We start from the raw sequence: 19,934 nt of genomic DNA on the forward strand, positions 1-19,934 counted from the left end.
ACAATTAAAATATATTCTTAAATTTACGTTACACTACTGGTTACAATTATAAAGTATTGAATATAGAAGTTAAACTTATTTAGGCTTATGTCGTTAGACCCGCACGCGGGATGGACTCTCTGAGAAGAGAGGTGCTTAGAGTTTGAAGTTGGGAATAGAACTGACGCTTCGGTGAGACTGAGCTCCGGGCTTCACCGGCGCTGCCTCCCACCTAGCGCTTAGGTGGTAGTGGGAGTAGGTAGTGGAAATAGCGGCGTTCGGCGCTGCCGGCCGCCTGGAAGTGGAACGGTGGTGGTGGGAATAGCGGCGTTCGGCGCTGCGGGCCGCATGGAAGTGGAAGCCTCTGTAGGCGGGAATAAAGTTAGACTACTGATTTCTAGCGTCGGCGTGAATAATGCTAAGCTACTGAATATAACGTCGGCGCAACTAATGCTATACTACGCATGGGTAAAGTGATATAAATTTATATATGTCTTACTTTCTAAGCATTACATACATGAATATTAGATTATACTTAAATGTATTTGCAAAAATATTCCTATAAAATACATGTTATTTGGCGGGACGTAACACCTCCCCCCTTAAAATAAAAGATCGGCCTATGTGCCGGTGCTTTTTGCTAACAACTTATTTTTATTACACTTTTGAATCACGCACATCAAAGTTCTTTAAGTATTGTCGCAACGCGTGATACGTTTATTGGGTAGGGTTAACATTGTTTTTGGATTCTACGGGAGCACTGGTTTCTTGCTGTTGGTCTGGGGCACTGGAGGGGCCGGGGAGCAGATTTTCTGACGGTGAAAGGGTTTCCTCGTCCTTGTCCTTCTGGTTTCTGGATCTGGTAACTTCTCGGCCTCCAAGATGAAGAAGTAAATTTGTGACTGATGTCCAAATTGCTCCAAGTAGATGTAAACTCCAACCATAGACCGTATGAAGTGCGTATCCATGGATGATTGTGTCCACACAGAGTTTGATTATTCGCGCAATCAGGAATATCGCAAATATTCCGGCGCTGGCTGATCCAAAGGAGACAAATCCTTTCCACATTCTGGCTCCTGCAGATTCAGCAATACGGTCCAGTGAAGCCTCGTCAAGCAGGTTGATCATCGAGATAGTTCCTGACCTGACTTTTCCTCCCATGGCTCCTTGAGCGATGTTGTTCAGCATCGATGGTTTTTCGACGGGGAACATAATATGTGTTCTTAATCGATCCAAGTCTTCGGTTGAATAAATGCCGCTTGTTGCCAGAGAGGTTGGGCTTGAGTATTGCCATTTGGGCTGAGTTAAAGGCTCGATTATAGGTGGGGCCAATGCCTCCACGGGTCGCGGGGTTAATCTGTATCAGATGCTGTCGATTTTATACATTGTCGGCAGCAGCCCATTACAGTCCTTATGCGTTCCCGTTGTTGTAAGAATTCTTGATCGTGGCAGGAGGAAGAATGACTGATTACGATGAGTAACAAGCAGTTCGTTGAAACATTCTTTCGTTTGTCGGATCTTGCACTCCACGGGAATGCATTTTACCATGTGGATTACCTCGCCCGTAGTGATGGCGGTATATCCGGGGCCCTTCATGATTCTGTAAGCCATCTCGTCCGGAGCTATGCTTGCAAGAGAGAGAGCATTTTGTATAATTTGCTTCTCTACAGCGCACTTTTGTTCCATGATATCTTGGTAAAGACGAGTTAGCTGCGTTTTGAGATGTTTCTCTACGTACACGAATTTGGATTTTACGTAGGAGAAGATGTCCAAGTTGTCCACGGCAAGCCTTGAGCGTATTTTGAAAGTACTTCCTTTGCTCGTTTCCAAAATGAACAGTTTTGGGTGTTCCGTTTGCATCAATTTATAGCCGCACAGATTGGTCTCATGCGTTTTCGTTAATGCAAAGGTTGTTTCCCGAGTCGTCACGGTGTAGATGATTGGTGCTTGTGGATTAGACGGAGACGTGAGCTTCGCTGCTAATCCCTCGTAGAGGATATCGTACTGGTCAAAATGGCACGTATCCGTAGGTAGTACGGACCAAAATGTTTCTGCTCCTTCTGCGTCCAAACATCCTCCAGAAGAAAATGAACACTGGGTACCCGACGGCAGTATGACGTGTCCGGAGGATCTCTTCACTGGAGTCTCGAAAGATTTAAGTGTGATTTTTATTGACGCCTGGACGATTGCATTTTCCCAAGATCCGTATGCATCAGAGTATTGGGTTCCGCTGCATTTTCCATCCACTGATACCGAGCCGGCTATGGTAGCGCTTCGGTAGTTCGTTGAGTTTCTGGAGAGTCCGTCCAGTATGGCGTTGGCTATCGTTGCAGTTCCCGTATTGTGTATTCGTTTACAGGATTGCTCTCCGACTTCTACTATAAATTCTCTGCGTCCATTGTGCACCATCGAGACATGAGAATGCATCCCACAGTAGGCGACGATTCTATCTATCTCGATCTTGCATTGGGTGATAGATATTCTATCGTAATCTGATGTTTGCATCAATTGTATGTAAACATCTTCTTGCTTCGGAGTAGTGTTTCCAATGTCGCAATTGCCGATGTCCAGAAGAGACAATGTGGTAATGTTCATGCCTTCCCCGCTGCAATCGTAGCCGATCATGGCAGCGGCAAATGGGAGAAGAACCAGCCCACAGATAGTTAGATGCATGTTGCTGTTCAGTGGTCGTCGCAGGAATGTGTCGACTCTGGCTCCGATGGTCGTTGAGGTGGATCCCAGTCACGTGGAGTGGGAGTGGCGTTGGTGGTGGGAGTCTTTTTCAGTTTGTCCAAATGAACAACCTTATTTCTATTCGAATTTAACTTAACTTTAACATTATTATTCGCTAAAATTTCTATAACCGGATACGGTCCTACGTATTGGTCTTCTAATTTATTAGTGGGTTCTTTTAATAAATACACTGTGTCTCCCACTTTAAGACTTAAAGTATTAATTCGTTTATCATATCGTTCTTTAGAACGCTCTTTCGCTTTTATTAAATTTTCGCGTGCGTTTTTTTGCACATCGCGAATCTTGTCAAATAATTCGGACAAATACTCAGAATAACTTTCGTTACCTATGTCCTATGGGAATCTCTCGCTTGTTGGGACTCGCGCTGTTTTCCCAAACACTAGTTCGTGGGGAGTATACCCGGTGCCCTCGTGGACACTGGTGTTATAAAAAAAATTCGCAAGTTCGAGGTATTTATCTCAATTAGATTTGTCTCCAACAATTTGCTTTAAGTATTCCTATAGAACATGGTGAGCTCGTTCTACCGAACTATTAGACTGTGGTCGGTAGGCTGTGGTTTTGTAAGTGGATATTTTAAACTTTCTCGCTATGGCTCGCATTAGGCTATTTAAAAAGTGACTTCCCTGATCGGTAAGCAAGGCTTTCGGCGCATCATACACGCATATGAATTTATTAATTAACGCGTCTGCAACGTCTAAAGCGCCGGATTTTCGCAAAGGTATCGCAACGGAATATTTCGTTAGTAAATCTTGTATAGTTAGAATATACGCGTTTCCGTTTTCCGACACCGATAATGGACCCATAATGTCCATAGATATTTTATCAAATGCACTGTCGGGGGTGTCTGTAAGTACCATTGGTTGTTTGGCTTTAACACGAATAAGCTTTTTCTTCTGACAGTTATTGCAATACCTGATTACCCGCTCTACGTCGCGTTTCAGTTGCGGCCACGTATATTTTTCGCGGATTCGTCTGAAAGTTTTCGTAACTCCTTTATGGCCTCCGAGAGGAGAAGCGTGGTACTCTTTTATAATATCTTCTCGGCGGTTTTCAGGAGGTACGACAATTTTATTTAAACAAATTGTAATTGTTGTCTCCATGCCTCGGAATGTATCGTCAAGGTACTTATGGACGGTTTCCCAAGGTATGTTACCGACGTTCCCTTTAGTGATTGAAAAATCGGTAATGCCGATTTCTCTTACTACATCGTATAAAGATAGGATTGCTTCCTTAATGTTATTTCTTTGTGATACAGTGGATGATCTATCAGGAAGAGTTAATACAATGATATGTCTATTTTTGTATGGTATAGGACGCGCTCGTCCAATCGTCGGTTCATTAATTTTTGGTAGAATCGAATTCTGCTTTAACAACTCAGCTCCTAAGTCGCATGGTTGTCCGGTTTCCCAGATAAATACTACCAGACTATCCTTTCAGCACAGGATGTTATCTTTAGTGTTCTTTATTATGGTCATGTAGTGGTTTGGAAAGTGATACGGTTTGTTAATGTTATCGAATATTTCGTCGTCGGACTGATCGCTTGAAATGGAGTCGCTATCTGATACGTCGTTATTTGATACTTCGCTATCTGTGTATTCGTTATCGAAACCGTCACTCGAGAGGGCATCTGGTTCTAAGCTATCGCCACTTTGGTTTATGTTACCGGCAGACTCGGGCAAGATGTTTATGTTATCCGAGTTCACCGCGTTGCGCGCTCGAGTGTCGGACGTCGCCTCAAATATTTCTTCGTCACTTGAGATAACCTCAAGTGGAAGTTCTTGTGTGTGTCGCGTTACTTGGTTTCTTAATAACGCGTCGGCATTAATGTTTATTTTACCAGCTTTATACTCGACGCGATAATCAAACTCCGCCAGTTTAAGCCGCCATCTTATCAACCGAGACGTTGGATCTTTTATCGAATTAAGCCAAACAAGAGGTTTGTGGTCTGTCACGAGTGTAAACTGATTCTCATAGAGGTATGGTCTAAAATAGTTTGTGCAATATACAATGGCTAAAAGTTTTTTCTCTATAGTCGATTTATTACATTCTGCTCCGTTGAGAAGACGCGAGGCGTATGCTATCGGTTTATTTTTTTCTATTTTCCCTTGACTTAGGATACCCCCTATCGCGTAACCCGAAGCGTCCGCCGTAAGGACAAAGGGTTTCGTAAAGTCCGGGTGTTAGAGAAGTGGCTCCAAGCATAAGAGGTCACGTAACATGCAAAAAGCATTTTCTTGTTCTTCCAGCCAGATAAAAGAAGTTTCTTTTTTAAGAAGTTGAGTTAATGGCTTTGCCTCTTTCGAAAAGCCCGGGATGAAGCGTCTGTAATAGCCAGCAAGGTCAAGAAATTGTTTAATTCCTTTAGGGTCTTTTGGGCGAGAAAAATTTTTTGATGCGTCTATCTTTTTAGGATCGAGTTTCACTTCGTCCTCATTTATGATGTGACATAAGTGCCCGACTTCTTTCATTAAGATTTCACTTGTGACGAAGGCACGATGGCAATAGAAGCACTTAAATTGGGAGCGCCGTAACTTGAATTCCATTTGAAAAGAGACGATTGGAAAACGTTTGCAGACCGTCTCAAAATCTGTTTTGAGGCTAATAACATTACGGATGCCAAAAGAAAGGCGGTTATCAGTTGACCAGGTTGGACAAAGAATTGTTTAAATTGCTCCGCAACCTATGCTCACCAGACAAGCCAGGTGTGAAAAGTTATGAACAGTTGCAAAAAGTCTTGGACGATTATTTGTGCTTAGCTCCTTCAGAAGTCATAGAAATATGTATCTTTAATCAAGCGAAACAAGAAGTGTCAGAATTGATAGCTGAATATGCGGCTAACATGTAATCTCAAGAAATTATCATTTAATTATAACTTTCGAGATTTAAAAGTGACCTTAAGAGACCAGTTTGTTTGCGGGATCAAGGATAAAGCGATAAGAGTATAATTATTTAAAAATAAGGAAATAACATTTGAGGCAGCATCAGTGGAAGCCCTGACGCGCGAAAACGCAACGAAGATTGCAGCGGGATAATTCAGAACATTAGAACATAAAAATTCCAAGGGTGAAATGTACACGTTGAGAAATAAAAAAATTTGATCGCCTCTGGCAACATGATCGCCTTTTGCAATATCAGAATAACACGCAACGATGCAGCTGAAAAAGAAACGCACAATCTTAGTAGGAGCCATAACAACGAACGTGAAGAAAAATGCTACTTCTGTGGTAGACCAAACCACAGGGCGAACAGATGCCGTCATTGTTTCAAAACATGCAACGCTTGTTATTGTCGAGGTCACGTAGAGGCAGTATGCAAGAGTAAACAGCCGACGACGTCACCGAGGCCTGGCAGATCAAAGGGATCAGCAACGCGATATCTGCAAGACAACGAGTTGAGAGAAGTAGATAAGTGTACCAACGCCTATAAGAGTACCACGCCTTATTCTTAAAATGAATTTTATCCATTGCAAGCGAGTAATGTAAACAAAGGGCTATCCCTTGTTTCCCCATGTTGTAGCCCTATGTTTGTAGATGTAGTTTGTGACGTCTCGACTTGTAGATTTAGGGATTTCTAGGGGAAATATTAAAAAGGACCAAAGCGTCGATATTTATTTCTCTACTCTAGGTATCCTAAGGTCTAGAATGGAGTTGCTCTTCTTTAGTTTAAGGGGCAATCTGCATGCACCGATTATACCCCGGGATGGCAAGAGCCTTTTCTGCCTTATAGTAGAAGGTTAAAGGAACAAATCTTTCTTATTTTAAAATTTATATATTTTCTTTTGAAGTACAATTAGCATTATCGATTAGTTTATTAAATAGTTTATCGATTGTATTTCGATCCGGAGGTTTTTCGCCCAAGACCTCTACTTCATTTTCGGAAGCATTTAAGTCTACAGTTTCGACTATCCGCGGCGGACGATGGACCGTTATAAAATGGCCCGTTTAGATACTGATTATCCTGGGGCCTCTGGGCTTTGATGGCTCGGGCTGCGGTTCACTTGGGGCGGTTTTTTCGGGTGCCCCGAACGACTTTAGAGGGGGAGAGCTGGAGGATTGGTTGACAGTGGTTTTTTCGACGGCGATGAGGTTTCGTAGTCGCCGGTAAATCTCCGCCCTTTCGCGCCTCTTCTTCCCGCCTCTATATTTTTTCCTCCATACCATCTAGAATCATAATGCGTAAATGCAAACGATTTTTATCGAGTTTGCACTATTTAGCAAATGATTTTATGGAATAAAAGAGGAGATTGTGATGCGGAAGTATGCCTATTGTTTCTGAATTACACGAATCGCAGACGACCGTTCAGATCGTGGTGCGGCTATACATTAAAATATCAATTAAGCACATTACTCGCAGACAATTGGAGAGAAGGGAAAATTGTTGTGCAGAAGTATGCAGATCGTGATTGAGTAGCACGTATTTGCAGACGATCCTTTAGATCGTAGTGCAATTGTGCAGTTGCGTTACGATTATGCACATGCTTGCAGACAGTTTTAAAGGAAGGAAGAATCGTGATGCAGTAAAATACAGACGATCGTGAGAGGGAAGAAATTAATTTGCGAAATGCTAAGATTTGTATTTAAGATGGCGAATATTGCAGACAACCCTCAGGTCGTGATGCACTTTTCGCAGCAAAAAACAATCCTGCACTATTGAGCAATTCATTGTTGATGTAGGAAAGGTTTGATTTGCAAAATGCTAGGATTTGTTATTTAAGATGGCAAGTATTGCAGACAACCCTCAGGTCGTAGTGCAACCTTCGCAGCGGAAAAACAAATCTGCACTTTTGAGCAATTAATTATGAAAAGATATGGTTTGGTAATTTATTCAGGAATACGTATGCTTTATTACAAAGGAGGAAGAAAAGAACGACTTAGCGGCCATCATTAATTTTACGCTTGATCATTCTCTTTAAATTCTCCGGATTTGTAGATGTACCAGTAACTAGTTACATCAATTTCTCTTAATACTAAAGGAGTCAGGTTTGGAAATAAGGCAAATTGTTTTAAAATTTCAATCAAATTACTTTGATTTTATTATTAGTTGAGCGCAGCGCCTTTACAACTGTCAATTAGCTCGGGAAGTCCAGGTAGACGCAGTGTTATTACAATTTGTCGGCTTGAAGCGTTTTGCAGCCCTCGGGTGTGACTTCCAGGGTTTGCACAGTGTTTCCGACTTAAAAAATTTCAATAAAAGACTGAACGCTCGCTCGGGCCGCGGGTCCGCTTATATATGTCTAGCATCCCTTACCTTAGACGACAAGGAAGGGGGTCTTTTGCGCCTTAGATTTTCGGCATGACGCAACTAGCGGCGGAGAGAAAAGTATAGAATTCCTACGTACATGTGTGGACGTTGACGGTGTCCAGCCGGCTCTGCAAGTCGCGCAGAATAAGGGGGTCACAATTTAAAACATAAAGGCAGACACTTGACAAATTCACAAACAAAATTCAAATATATTTAACAAACAAATAAAGAAAATAACAAGCGATAATAAACATAATAAAAAGCAGAGTACAAATTATAAAAAGAAGCAATCCTCTCATTTGAGGAAATAAAAGCGGATCGGTATAGACCGCGTTAGACTTATCTGTATTCCGCAGCGGCGGAAAAAGGCTGTCGGCAGCAAGCGCAAGGAACTCGCAGTTCGCAGCTTGCGGTTCGCAATTCGTGTTTCGCCGTTCGCAATTTGTGATTCGTAACAGAGCCTGGCCAGGCTTGAGAACGCAGAGTGTTTTGCACACATGCACTCGATGCACAAACTGGAACGCGGTAGAATGAATGGAATATAAAATATAAAGTGTCGTAGAAGACGACAGTTCAGCGATGTGCTCGCTATGAAATTCGGAGGGACTCTGAGGGCTCGGCTGATGCAACGAACCTTCAGAGCTATTGTATAAGGAAAGTAAATCGGGAGAGTCCCGGAAGTCAGCCGGGTAAAGTCCCGAGACAAAGTCCGTTTATGGAGGAGACAAAGTTCGTTCATGGAGTAAACAATTATTAGAAGAAAGGCCGCGGTACTAAAATTTGCTTTCTTCTTCGTATGGTCGGTAACGTGTGAGGTGGCGTCATCCGACGTGTAGCGTCGGAGGGATCCGCCACAACCACTCCCCCTCCAGTTTCCTGATCATCCAGAGAAGGGAACGATACTCTTCGTGGTCTTGAAGATGATGGTTTAGGGTCTTCAGGTGTTGAGAAGATAAGATCTTCAGAAGAGCTGGTATGAGTCCGGGATGCCGTTGCTTGTCCACTGATATGTGACTCTATGAAAGCTGGTTTCAAGGAGTCTGTAGAAACGACTTTCTCCAGTCCATCAATTTTGATGACATATGTTTTGTCGTTGAGTCGTTTGATGATCTTGTGAGGTCCCGTGTATGGTGGTTGAAGAGGTCTTCTGATTGTGTTGACGCGCTTGAAAACGTGGGTACATGTTGAAAGTTCAGGATATTGGAACGGCTTGATTGTTGAATGATGAGATGTTGGAACTGGTTTAATTGTTTGAATCAAGCGTTGGTAGCTGGTTAAAAATTCGGTAGGATTTGCTTGTGAGGAGCGTGTCACAAAGAATTCTCCAGGTAAGCGAAGAGTAGTGCCATAAAGCATTTCTGCAGGGGAGGCGTCCAGGTCCTCCTTATGTGCAGTTCTGAGGCCGAGTAATACTGAAGAAAGTAGATTTGGCCATGGAGTGTGTGGATCGCACATTAAAGCTGTTTTGAGTGTGCGATGAAGGCGTTCAACAATTCCGTTAGCTTGTGGATGATATGGTGTTGTATGAATCCGATGAGCTCCCATGGATGAGGCCAGACAGGAGAAAAGAGCAGATTCAAATTGACTTCCTTGATCCGAAGTAATTGTGAGAGGTGTTCCGTAAACACAAATCCATGAGTTGAAGAAAGCGTCGGCGACTGTGCGGGCAGAGATGTTCTTCAAAGGAACGACGACAGGCCATCTGGTGAAGCGATCGATGATTGTCAAGCAATATTGATAATCTTGACAAAGCGGCATTTTGATGATGTTCAAATGAATGTGCTCGAAGCGGTTGTCAGGGCACGTAAATTTGTCGAGAGCCGTACGGTTATATTTAGAGACTTTGGCACGTTGGCACGATTCACAGGTCCGTGTCCAATGAGTAGTGTCTGAATTGATGTTGGGCCAGCAGAATTTTGACTTGATGGTCTTTAAAGTTGTTCTGTTGCTGGGATGAGATAAACCGTGGATGACATCAAAAGCGGTGCGTCGAAGATCCTGAGGTAGGTATGGTCGTACTAGTCCGTCGGAGGTGTTGCAGAAGACGTTGAATCCATCGATGAAGAGATCCTGAAGGTTAAGCGAAGAGTTGAGGAGAACTTCTTGAAGCTGGTTGTCCCTTGATTGAGCCTCGTGAATCGTGCGAATGTCAAGCTGAGTTGGCATGTCGATGGTGCACGTTCGAGAAAGAGAATCTGCTACGCTGTTATCCTGCCCTTTAAGATGCACTATGTGCGCATTAAATTGCAGGATGTAGTCAAGTTGGCGAGCTTGTCGTGGTGAGGCTTTGTCCGAACGCTGTTGATTAGCGTAAATCAATGGTTTATGGTCTGTCCTGATGGTGAAGCTACGTCCTTCCAAGAATCGTTGAAAGAACTTGATGGAGGCGAAGATTGCCAGTAATTCTCTGTCGTAGGTGCTGTATCTTTTCTCCGTGTCGCTCAGTTTGCGGGAGAAAAATCCAATTGGTTTGGAAACACCGTCGATTTCTTGTTCGAGTGAGGCACCAATTGCTGTGTCTGAAGCATCCGTCGTAAGAGTCAGAGGTGCCGTGTTGTTGAGAAAGGAAGGCTTGCAAGCATGGACTATGGCATCCTTGCAGTCTTCAAAAGCTTGATCGGTTTCTGGAGTCCAAACGATGTCCTTTTTGCTTTTCCTCGGAACGTTCTTAAGGAGATCGTGTAGTGGAGCTTGTGTAGAAGCTGCGTGAGGAATGCATCTCCTGTAATAGTTGAGCATCCCGAGGAATCGTCGCAGTTGAGTAAAAGTTTGTGGTTTTGGAAATTCACGAATAGCCTGAACCTTGCGTGGTGGAGGTTCATATCTTTGCTCGGAGATCGTAAATCCCAGGAAATTTACAGATGTTTCTCCGAAGCAGCACTTCTCCAGATTGATGGACAAGTTGTTTTCTCGAAGTAATCCGAACAGCTGCTTCAAGTGCTCGAGATGTTCTTCATGAGAGGAGGAGAGAATCAGTAGGTCATCCAAGTAGCTCCTGACGAATGGTAGTTCTCGTAGAAGATTGTTTATAACCCTCTGGAATGTCTGAGAAGCGTTGCGAAGTCCCATGGGCATGCCAAGAAACTCGAAAAGGCTGAAGGGAGTTGTGACGGCTGTCTTCTCGATGTCTTCCGTTGCTACCGGCACTTGATAGTACGCTTTTTGCAGGTCTATTGTGCTGAAGACTTTGTTTCCCTCACAGTCTTGCAATAGATCCTCGATGATAGGCAGCGGGTAACGGTCCGGAATTGTTTGGGCGTTGAGGCGCCTGTAATCACCCGTGACTCTCCAACCACCCAGGGGCTTGGAGACAAGGTGAAGTGGGCTGGCCCATTGGCTTGATGATGGACGAATGACGCCTTTATCCAGTAGGTTATTGAATTCCTTTTTTGCTGCGTTGAGCCGATCACCGATGAGGCGACGAGGTCGCTCGTAAGTCGGAGGTCCTTGTGTAATGATGTGATGGTGAACAGCAGTTGGATTGTCCGTAAAAGTCAATGCTGTTGATGAAGCGAGGTCCGCGTATTCCTGAAGTAACTTGTCGTAACTGTCCCTGAAAGGTCCCTCCGGAATAGGGCGTTTCTCAACGTGTGAGATATTATAATCTCGCACCGTTTTACAAAAACCAACAGTAGACACGCTTGTCTTTGAATCGATCAGTTTTTTATTTTTAAGGTCTATAAGAAGACCATAACGCGCGAGGAAGTCTGCTCCCAAAATAGCTGTGGTGATATCAGCAATAATGAAATTCCATTTAAAGTCCCGTCTGAGAGAAAGATTGACGGTGAGACTCTGTTGACCGTAAGTCTTTATTCGTGTTGAATTAGCCGCAAAGAGCGTGAGTTTGGGATTCGGTTTGACGTTAACCTCGCCGCGTGGTATTAACGAGATGGAAGAGCCGGAGTCAATTAAAAACTCAATTCCCGAAGCTCGATCAAAAACGATTAGGCGTTTTTCCGAGTTGGGAAAGCCAACGGTAGCCGCCTGAACGTGCGTTGGCGCAATTAGTTTCCCGACGCGGTTGAAGGGGTAGCTTTCTGTACAAATTTGCATGGCTGCATGCAACGTAAAGCCATGGGTCCTCATCGCTGATGATAGCGACAAATATCAGAAGGAGCCTTGCGAAAGCGCGGACGTGACCGAGATTGAGACAATGAGCGTTCGCGGGTGCGACGGTCGCGATTGAGAGTCGTTAATGCCTTCATTTGATTGAGAAGGTCGCGATTGAGTCCGATGAGCTGTGACATGGACGTTTGCAGAGCCAGAAGGGAGGCTTGGATCGAAGGATCCATGGAGCAGGCAGGAAGGACGGGATTAGTTTCAGCCTGAACTTTATTTGAGGCTACGGCTAAGACCGTAGGATTTGTATTGTCCTCAAGGAGCTCATCTGCCGCGGCCGCAAGCTCATCCAGCGATGAAGTTTTGAAAAATCGTAAAAGACGCTGCGCACTAGAAGGCAGCAGGTCCATCCACTTAACGCGAAGGACATCTTCCGAAGCGCGATTGTCCGCGAGAGATCGCATGCGACGAAGTAACTGCGAGGGTTTTCGATCACCCAGCTCTAGTTGGATGAGCAGCTTCCTCATTTGACGGTCCGCTGAGTCCATGAACCGATCAAGGATTGCCTTCTTAAGGCCCGCATATTTGCGTTCTCGCGGCGGAGACTTAATGATATCTGCCACTTCCTGAAGGGAGTCGGAGTCCAGCTTGGAAACCACCATGTGGTATTTAAAGTCGTCATTTGTGACGCAGTTGATCTGGAAAGCAGATTCAACCTGGAAAAACCAAAGCTCCGGGTTCTCCTTCCAGAAAGGTGGCAGCTTGCAATTTTTGATAGCATCGGTGGATTCGTCGGCAGCAGCCATGTGGCTACCGGATACCGATTGCATCGCCATATTCTTAGTAGGTAATGGCGTGGCGGTACTTTCCTGTGACCTGTTCTGATCGTTCGTACTATTTGGCGAAACTTGAGGAGTCAATACCGGCGGATTAGACATCCTCTTTCTCTTCTTCTTAGGTTTCTGATTAACTATCGAGCTATCGACAGTATCAGTTATCAGGCGCGACGGAACCGAACCCGTATCTGTAACTGCCTGAGTCAGCGAAGGCTGACGCAACAAGACAAAAGTCAAGAAGACAAAGAAACCGTGCGTCAAGTCACAGGAAGTGATAACGCCGTACCAAAAGTCACCGGATATAAAATGATAGTAATGAAACGCGATCAACAAAGAAAATATCGTGTTGTTAATGATGCAACTCGCAAAGGACCCAGAAAATAATAATAAAAAATTAAAAATCAAATAATGGCCCAAAAACTAAGGATCCATATTCCGTGGATCTGCACAATTAGTCACTTTATTCAAGTTGTAAGGCGACAATGATTTGTAATTATTTTCTTTTTTTTTTTTTTTTTAAGGTTCGTGATCGCGGGTTGTCAAATTATTTCGCGAGAGTAAAAGTACATAAAATAAAATAAAAGAGAGATCCTTCGTGACCAAAAATTTCTCAATGAAAGTACCGAATTCGAAGGATGTCTCGACACCAGGTCCCGAGTTCGTTAAATTGACGAAAGCACAAAAATAAAAGGAGTGATTGCCTTTATGTCAAGGAAATGGCCAAGTAATGCCAGAGTTTTGCAAAGCTGCGTACCCTGATTGTGATCGTCTGATCAGAGGGATCAAAATCAAGGAGTGCAGAAAAGTGACGTTTATATCACGTCGGGGTCACCAATGTGGACGTTGACGGTGTCCAGCCGGCGCTGCAAGTCGCGCAGAATAAGGGGGTCACAATTTAAAACATAAAGGCAGACACTTGACAAATTCACAAACAAAATTCAAATATATTTAACAAACAAATAAAGAAAATAACAAGCGATAATAAACATAATAAAAAGCAGAGTACAAATTATAAAAAGAAGCAATCCTCTCATTTGAGGAAATAAAAGCGGATCGGTATAGACCGCGTTAGACTTATCTGTATTCCGCAGCGGCGGAAAAAGGCTGTCGGCAGCGAGCGCAAGGAATATGTTTTTAATTATAAGTTTAGTTTTTTATTTATATATGTACATAAAAAGAAAAATAATTTTAGTTTTATGAAAAAAATAAATTTTATGTTTTTTAAATTATAAGTTTAGTTTTTAATTATATGTACATAAAAGAAAAAATAATTTTATTTTACAAAAAATAAAAAAAATAAATTTTAATTTTTTATTAATTAAAAATGTATTTATTTTTTTAAAAAAACATCAAATCTAATTATCGCAAAAAATATTAAACTTATATACTAAAACGTGGTGGATACATTAACTTATATACTAAAAACGCAATGTTATCTTATACTATGTCATATTATAATTATCTTAAATTAAAAAACGCAATATACTACAATAGCGTAAAAATCAAAAAGCAGTGAAAAAACATCAAAAACGTGAAAAAACATCAAAAACGTGAAAAAAACAACAAAAACGTGAAAAAACATCAAAAGCAATAAACATCAAAAGCAATAAACATAACTGTCAAAAAAACAACATTAGCCTTAATCTTAATGTAACTGTTCATAGCCGCCTACGGACCGACATACCGGACACACCACTGTTAAGATGTTATTGTTTTGTGAAGGCCCCTCACATTTCAATGCACAGGTGTTGCAAAATATGTGCCCACAATTTGCTGCACCAAATGTGTCTCTCACAATAGTGTCGCAGCACACCACACATTCTAACACGTCCCGGTGCGCGATATGCCGGCGCTGACAATTTTCGCGTGAACATTGGCCAGTTTTATAATCGCCACAAATGTTAGTATTTTGTAAAGTACGCCCAACCTCGTACCTCAACTGGTTCGTCACCACACCAGTAGTTTCATAACGAGCCTGTGCTACGCTCGTAATATGTAGATATTTGCAATTCGCGTTTGTACACCTAGTGTTTTGATAGTTAAAACAGTCTTTATAACTGTGTACAAACGCGCAGGCTGCATTATTGCAACTGCCTTTCCGATAATTGGCACACATCTGTTGCTTTGCTAAAAAATAAAAATTAAAAAAATAATATATAGAATTAAAAAATAATATACAATACATTTATAAATAATATTAAAGTACTTACATTGTTGTCCAAAATAAGACATTTTTTCTTTTTTAATTTCTGCTTTTTTCCTTACAAACTTCTACTTTCTTTCTCACAAATTTCTACTTCCTTCCTCAAAAACTTCTTCCTAACTGAAAAACTCGTACGAGACTGAAGCATGGTCATGCAATATAAAGGATCCAGTGACGAAAAAAAGACGCAAATGATTTTCATCACATAGGCATGTGTATCTAGCGAAAACATCTTGAAACGATTTCTAACGGGTGTGAGTGAGAGCGTGAAAGAGTGAGAGCGCGAAAAAGAATGTGAGCGTGAACGACACTTGAACGCAATACCAAATGGCAAGAATGAATACGAGAAAAAAAAGATTTTTTAACGCACAGGCATGTAGAACATTATGCATCTTGAAACGAATCTTGAAAAAACATGAGATTTTTTTTTTTTTTACCACAGGTATAAAAAAGAATCGCATCTAGCGAAACCCATGCATGCTACACATCTTGAAGTGATTGCTAACAAGGGATGTGAGTGAGAGCGCGATAGAGTGTGAGCGCGATAGAGTGTGAGCGAGAGCGATAATTGAACAAGAGACTAAGTGAAAAGAAATGCAAACAATACAAGGTGTTTCAAAAAAATTTTACTAAAAAATTTTCTATTTTTATCATTTTTTATTAATTATATTTTTTAAATTATACATTTTCATGTTATTGCATTTATCGCAGCTTTTTTTTAACATTTTACTACTTATTTTTAAATTATATTATCCTATACAAGTTATTCTTTATACAATAGTTACGTTTTATCTACAAAAATCCTAGCGATGTACAAATATTAAAAGTCAAGGAATGGTAAGAGCTAAATCCTAGCAGTGTACAATCTGAAAACTCAAGGAACAGCACGAGCTCTCATTAATTTTCTTCCCATACATTGCGAATGTTGGTGGATAAAATAAATCTTACAGAAACACTAAAGACTATTATCAGAATTAAAGACACAAAAGCACCCGGATTTTATATTTTTAATTCTCATACTAATCTTTAGTATTTCTGTAAAATTTATTTTATCCACTAACATTAACATTTAAACTGTATGGAAAAAAATAATGAGAGCTCGTGCTGCTCCTAGAGCTCAGATTTTTTTTACATATTTTTAGTCTCTAATACATGATTTGTATAAAATCTTATATACTACGCTAGAATACATACGCACGACAATATACATTAGCGATTTTACATAAATGAATGATTAATATAACGATGGTGATACAGATGATCATGACAGTGATGACAATGATGACAATGATGGTGATGATTATGATGATTATGATGATTATGATGATTATGATGATTATGATGACTATGATGAAGGCGCCGGTGACGTTGGCTTTGCGCTTTTTGTAATTCGATGAAGGTGACGGCTTTGCGCCAAAATAATTCTTCTGTAATAGAAAAAAAATTTTAATAATACTATACATAAATAACAAATATTTTTTTTATTTTATTTTTTGCTTTTTAATACTTACCAATTATAGATTCCATAATTCGTGGAGCTCTTTGATGATCTGTGTCCAAGGAATCATTTTCCGCATGGGCAGTTGATAAAAACAACATAAGCAAGGAATCATTACAACAATTGATAAAAACGACATGAGCATAAAAAACAACATGAGCATAAAAAACAACATGAGCATAAAAAACAACATGAGCTATGATGACAAACGACGACGATGATGACAGTGATGACGATGATGACGGTGACGACAAAGGCACTGGTGACGACAAAGGCACTGGTGACGACAAAGGCACTGGTGACATTTATGGATTGCATGACTGACACATATCTGAGTTTATAATAATTGCCAATGAATTTTTACACTTATCGCAGAAGATGGGTTGTTCAGTCAGAAGAACTTCATATGTTTCGGTGCGGTGACATCTCACCATTTTAAAATCTTCATGCGCTAATAACTGTTCCTCCATAAAGCATGGTATACAGTAAAATAGATAATCGTTAGTGTAATAAAAAAAGATGCGGCAGTGTGATGTTTGATTGGTGATTTCGGTGGTGACTTCAGTTATTGCAACATCATCGCCGATTTCACTAAACATCTGGTCGAACATTTGTTGCATCTCCGTCATAAAATCTCCTTCAGGCGCTGATTCTTCTTCTTCATTTTCCCCCTCAGGATTTTCTCTATTTTCCTCTTCCACCTCACCCATATGATTTGCACGAGCCCTCCAAACTTCATTAGCGTTATTGTCATCATTAGCGTTATTGTCATCGTCGTCGTTGTCATCATTCACAATGTTAAAGAAGCGTAAAGGCCTGAAGTCGTCCTCACTAATATCTTCATCTAGTCCTTCCGAAATTCTTTCTTTTCCCATTTTTCAAAATATTCTTTTTTCACTGTCAATTGAAACTAAACTGTACGAGCGTTTGAATCGTACTGGCCTCTCGGCACAAAACTTCCTTGCAACGTCGCAACGTCGCAACATCTTCAAAATTTTCTTATCGTTAAAATAAGAAGAGGAATAAACACTTGAGCCCTGAGCCTACACAGTTATGTATCCTCATAGTTTACAGTTTTGTTTAATATTATATTTCAAAGCGAGATACTCCGCAAAAGGATCACGCGAGTCGTAGTCAATGGTGACAAACGCGTGAATAAGAGCGAGTGAACAAAAAACTTATGTGAGGGTGAACGAATGAGAGAGTTACACTTAAGGAATTTAGAGATAACGGAGGAGCGATAGAATGAGTGAGGTTGCATGCTTTCTAGATCACAGCGTGATCCGTTGCAACGGATCAACATGAATATTATTTAAAAAATCTATTTAAAAAATCTATTTAAAAAATCTTTAGTTGGAGGATGATACTTGCACGCTTAACGAGTGCGAGCGAGAGGGAACGATGGGGCGCATGATACTTTGCTTTCAACGGGTGCGAGCGAAAGGGAACGCTGGGCGCGCGACACTTGTGCGTTCAACGGGTGCGAGCGAGAGGAGACGACGGGCGGCGCGAACGAGTGCGAGCGAGAGAGGACGCTAGGCGCGCGACACTTGTGCGTTCAACGGGTGCGAGCGAGAGAAGACGATGGGCGGCGCGAACGAGTGCGAGCGAGAGGGAACGATGGGCGCGATACCTTGCGATCCGCCGCTTGCCGCCGCCGTCGCCGCCCGTTGCCGCCGCGACGCCACACGACCCTTTTTAAAAAATCGCGACTCCTTTGAAAAAATCGCGACTCCTTTGAAAGTCGCGATGCCGCATAAACATGCCGCTGCGCGACGACACGCTTATCATTTTTAAAAATAATATTGCATTTCAGAGTTTCGATGTTGTTATTATTTTCTAAACAATTCGTTCCTAGAATCGCCGACACAGGGGCGATTTATAAATACCCACCCCCTCCCCGCATGACGTCATTACCCCTTGCCCTAGGTCTCACGGACTCAGAACCGTTAACACCCCCCCTCCCCGCGTGACATCATTACCCCTTGCCCTAGGTCACATGGATACTCTAACACGTAGTGATCCAGAACCGCTCCATGCGTTCAACGGGTGCGAGCGAGAGGAGATGATGGGCGGCGCGAATGAGTGCGAGCGAGAGGGAACGATTAACAACCCCCTCCCCGCGTGACGTCATTACCCCTCGCCCTAGGTCACACGGATACACTAACACGTAGTGATCCAGAACCGCTCAGTATACATCTACTCACATCCTTCAGTGTAGGGGAAGAAGATATAATCCGAAAACAATGAGATTTTACAAGCACGGAGGATAAAATAATCGGACATTTTTACGAATGGTATATTTTTGGGACATTTTGCTTAAATTGACATTTTTGATTATTTTTAACGAAAAACATAATTTGCACATCTGTCAATGTACGGGATGAAAATGTAGTTAAAAAACAATTCAAATTCACATGTTGAATGTATAACATAATTCGAAAAACTCTTGTATATTGTATTATTATGACATTTATCTGACTCGATTGTTTTAATTGCAGAATAATTTTTGTTGTTGTTATTTTCTGTGCCATTACAATTTTAAATTTGAAAGTTTTATTTCGTAGTTTTTTTTTATAAAGATCAAATTATTAGATTTATTGTTTTTGGTCCTCAAAATGTACCAAAAACGTATATCTACTAAGATGTCTTTGGTACATTTTGAGGACTGAATACATTAGTTTTAACTGTAAAATTATTATTAAAAGTCGGAAAAACTCTTTTATTTTCTTTGTGTTGTAATAATTTAAAAGTGGTAAAATACAATATACAGTCATTTTTTGTGAATATGTGTTAAGAAATTAATTTATTTATTAACTGTTCTCAAAATGTACCAAAGACATAATATTATGCATATGTCTTTGGTCTATTTTGGGAACATGTCAATCCGAGACATTTCATGTCCTTGGAAGTTACCAACGGCAAAAGTTGTTATTTTGAAAATGGCCCCCAAAATGTACCAATTCCAAAAAAAATATTGAGGTCGGACCCCAAAAGTGACAAATGTCCTCAAAATGTATCATCTATATGAAAAATTGCCCTCGAAATATACCAAAGCCATATATATATTGTGACGTGGCGGCTTTCGCTGCTTCGTCGCAGCTCCCCGCGGCCGTCACAAAGGCGCAGCGGCGCTGGACGAATCGCGATAGCGAGGAGAGCAAAAAGAAGTCGCGGAAATCTCCGGAGGGTGTAGCGTTATTTTTTTTCGAGGCGGTAATTAACGATTGCGTTGGTGAATTATGTTGCTACCGTATGTGGCCGAGAATGCCGACTATCCTTGCCGCGGGAGGAGCGAGAGGAGCGGACCATAGGCGGAGGCGCAAACTTCCAGAAAAAGGGGTGACCGGATACGGGCCCGGGA

At 41.6% G+C, this 19,934-nt stretch overlaps 1 protein-coding gene and 1 pseudogene across 1 annotated transcript; both read right to left on the bottom strand.

Moving 5' to 3' along the window:
- Positions 1–696: 696 nt before the first annotated feature.
- LOC139107397 (uncharacterized) lies at positions 697–4,775 on the bottom strand (annotated as a pseudogene).
- A 7,281-nt stretch (positions 4,776–12,056) lies between these two features.
- Positions 12,057–12,971, bottom strand: LOC139107737 (uncharacterized). Its single transcript, XM_070665553.1, has one exon. The coding sequence runs from the start codon at positions 12,969–12,971 to the stop codon at positions 12,057–12,059; it is 915 nt and encodes a 304-aa protein (XP_070521654.1).
- Between the last annotated feature and the right edge of the window lie 6,963 nt (positions 12,972–19,934).

The sequence above is a fragment of the Cardiocondyla obscurior genome, linkage group LG13, assembly GCF_019399895.1.
Source record: "Cardiocondyla obscurior isolate alpha-2009 linkage group LG13, Cobs3.1, whole genome shotgun sequence".
Lineage (NCBI taxonomy): Eukaryota > Metazoa > Arthropoda > Insecta > Hymenoptera > Formicidae > Cardiocondyla > Cardiocondyla obscurior.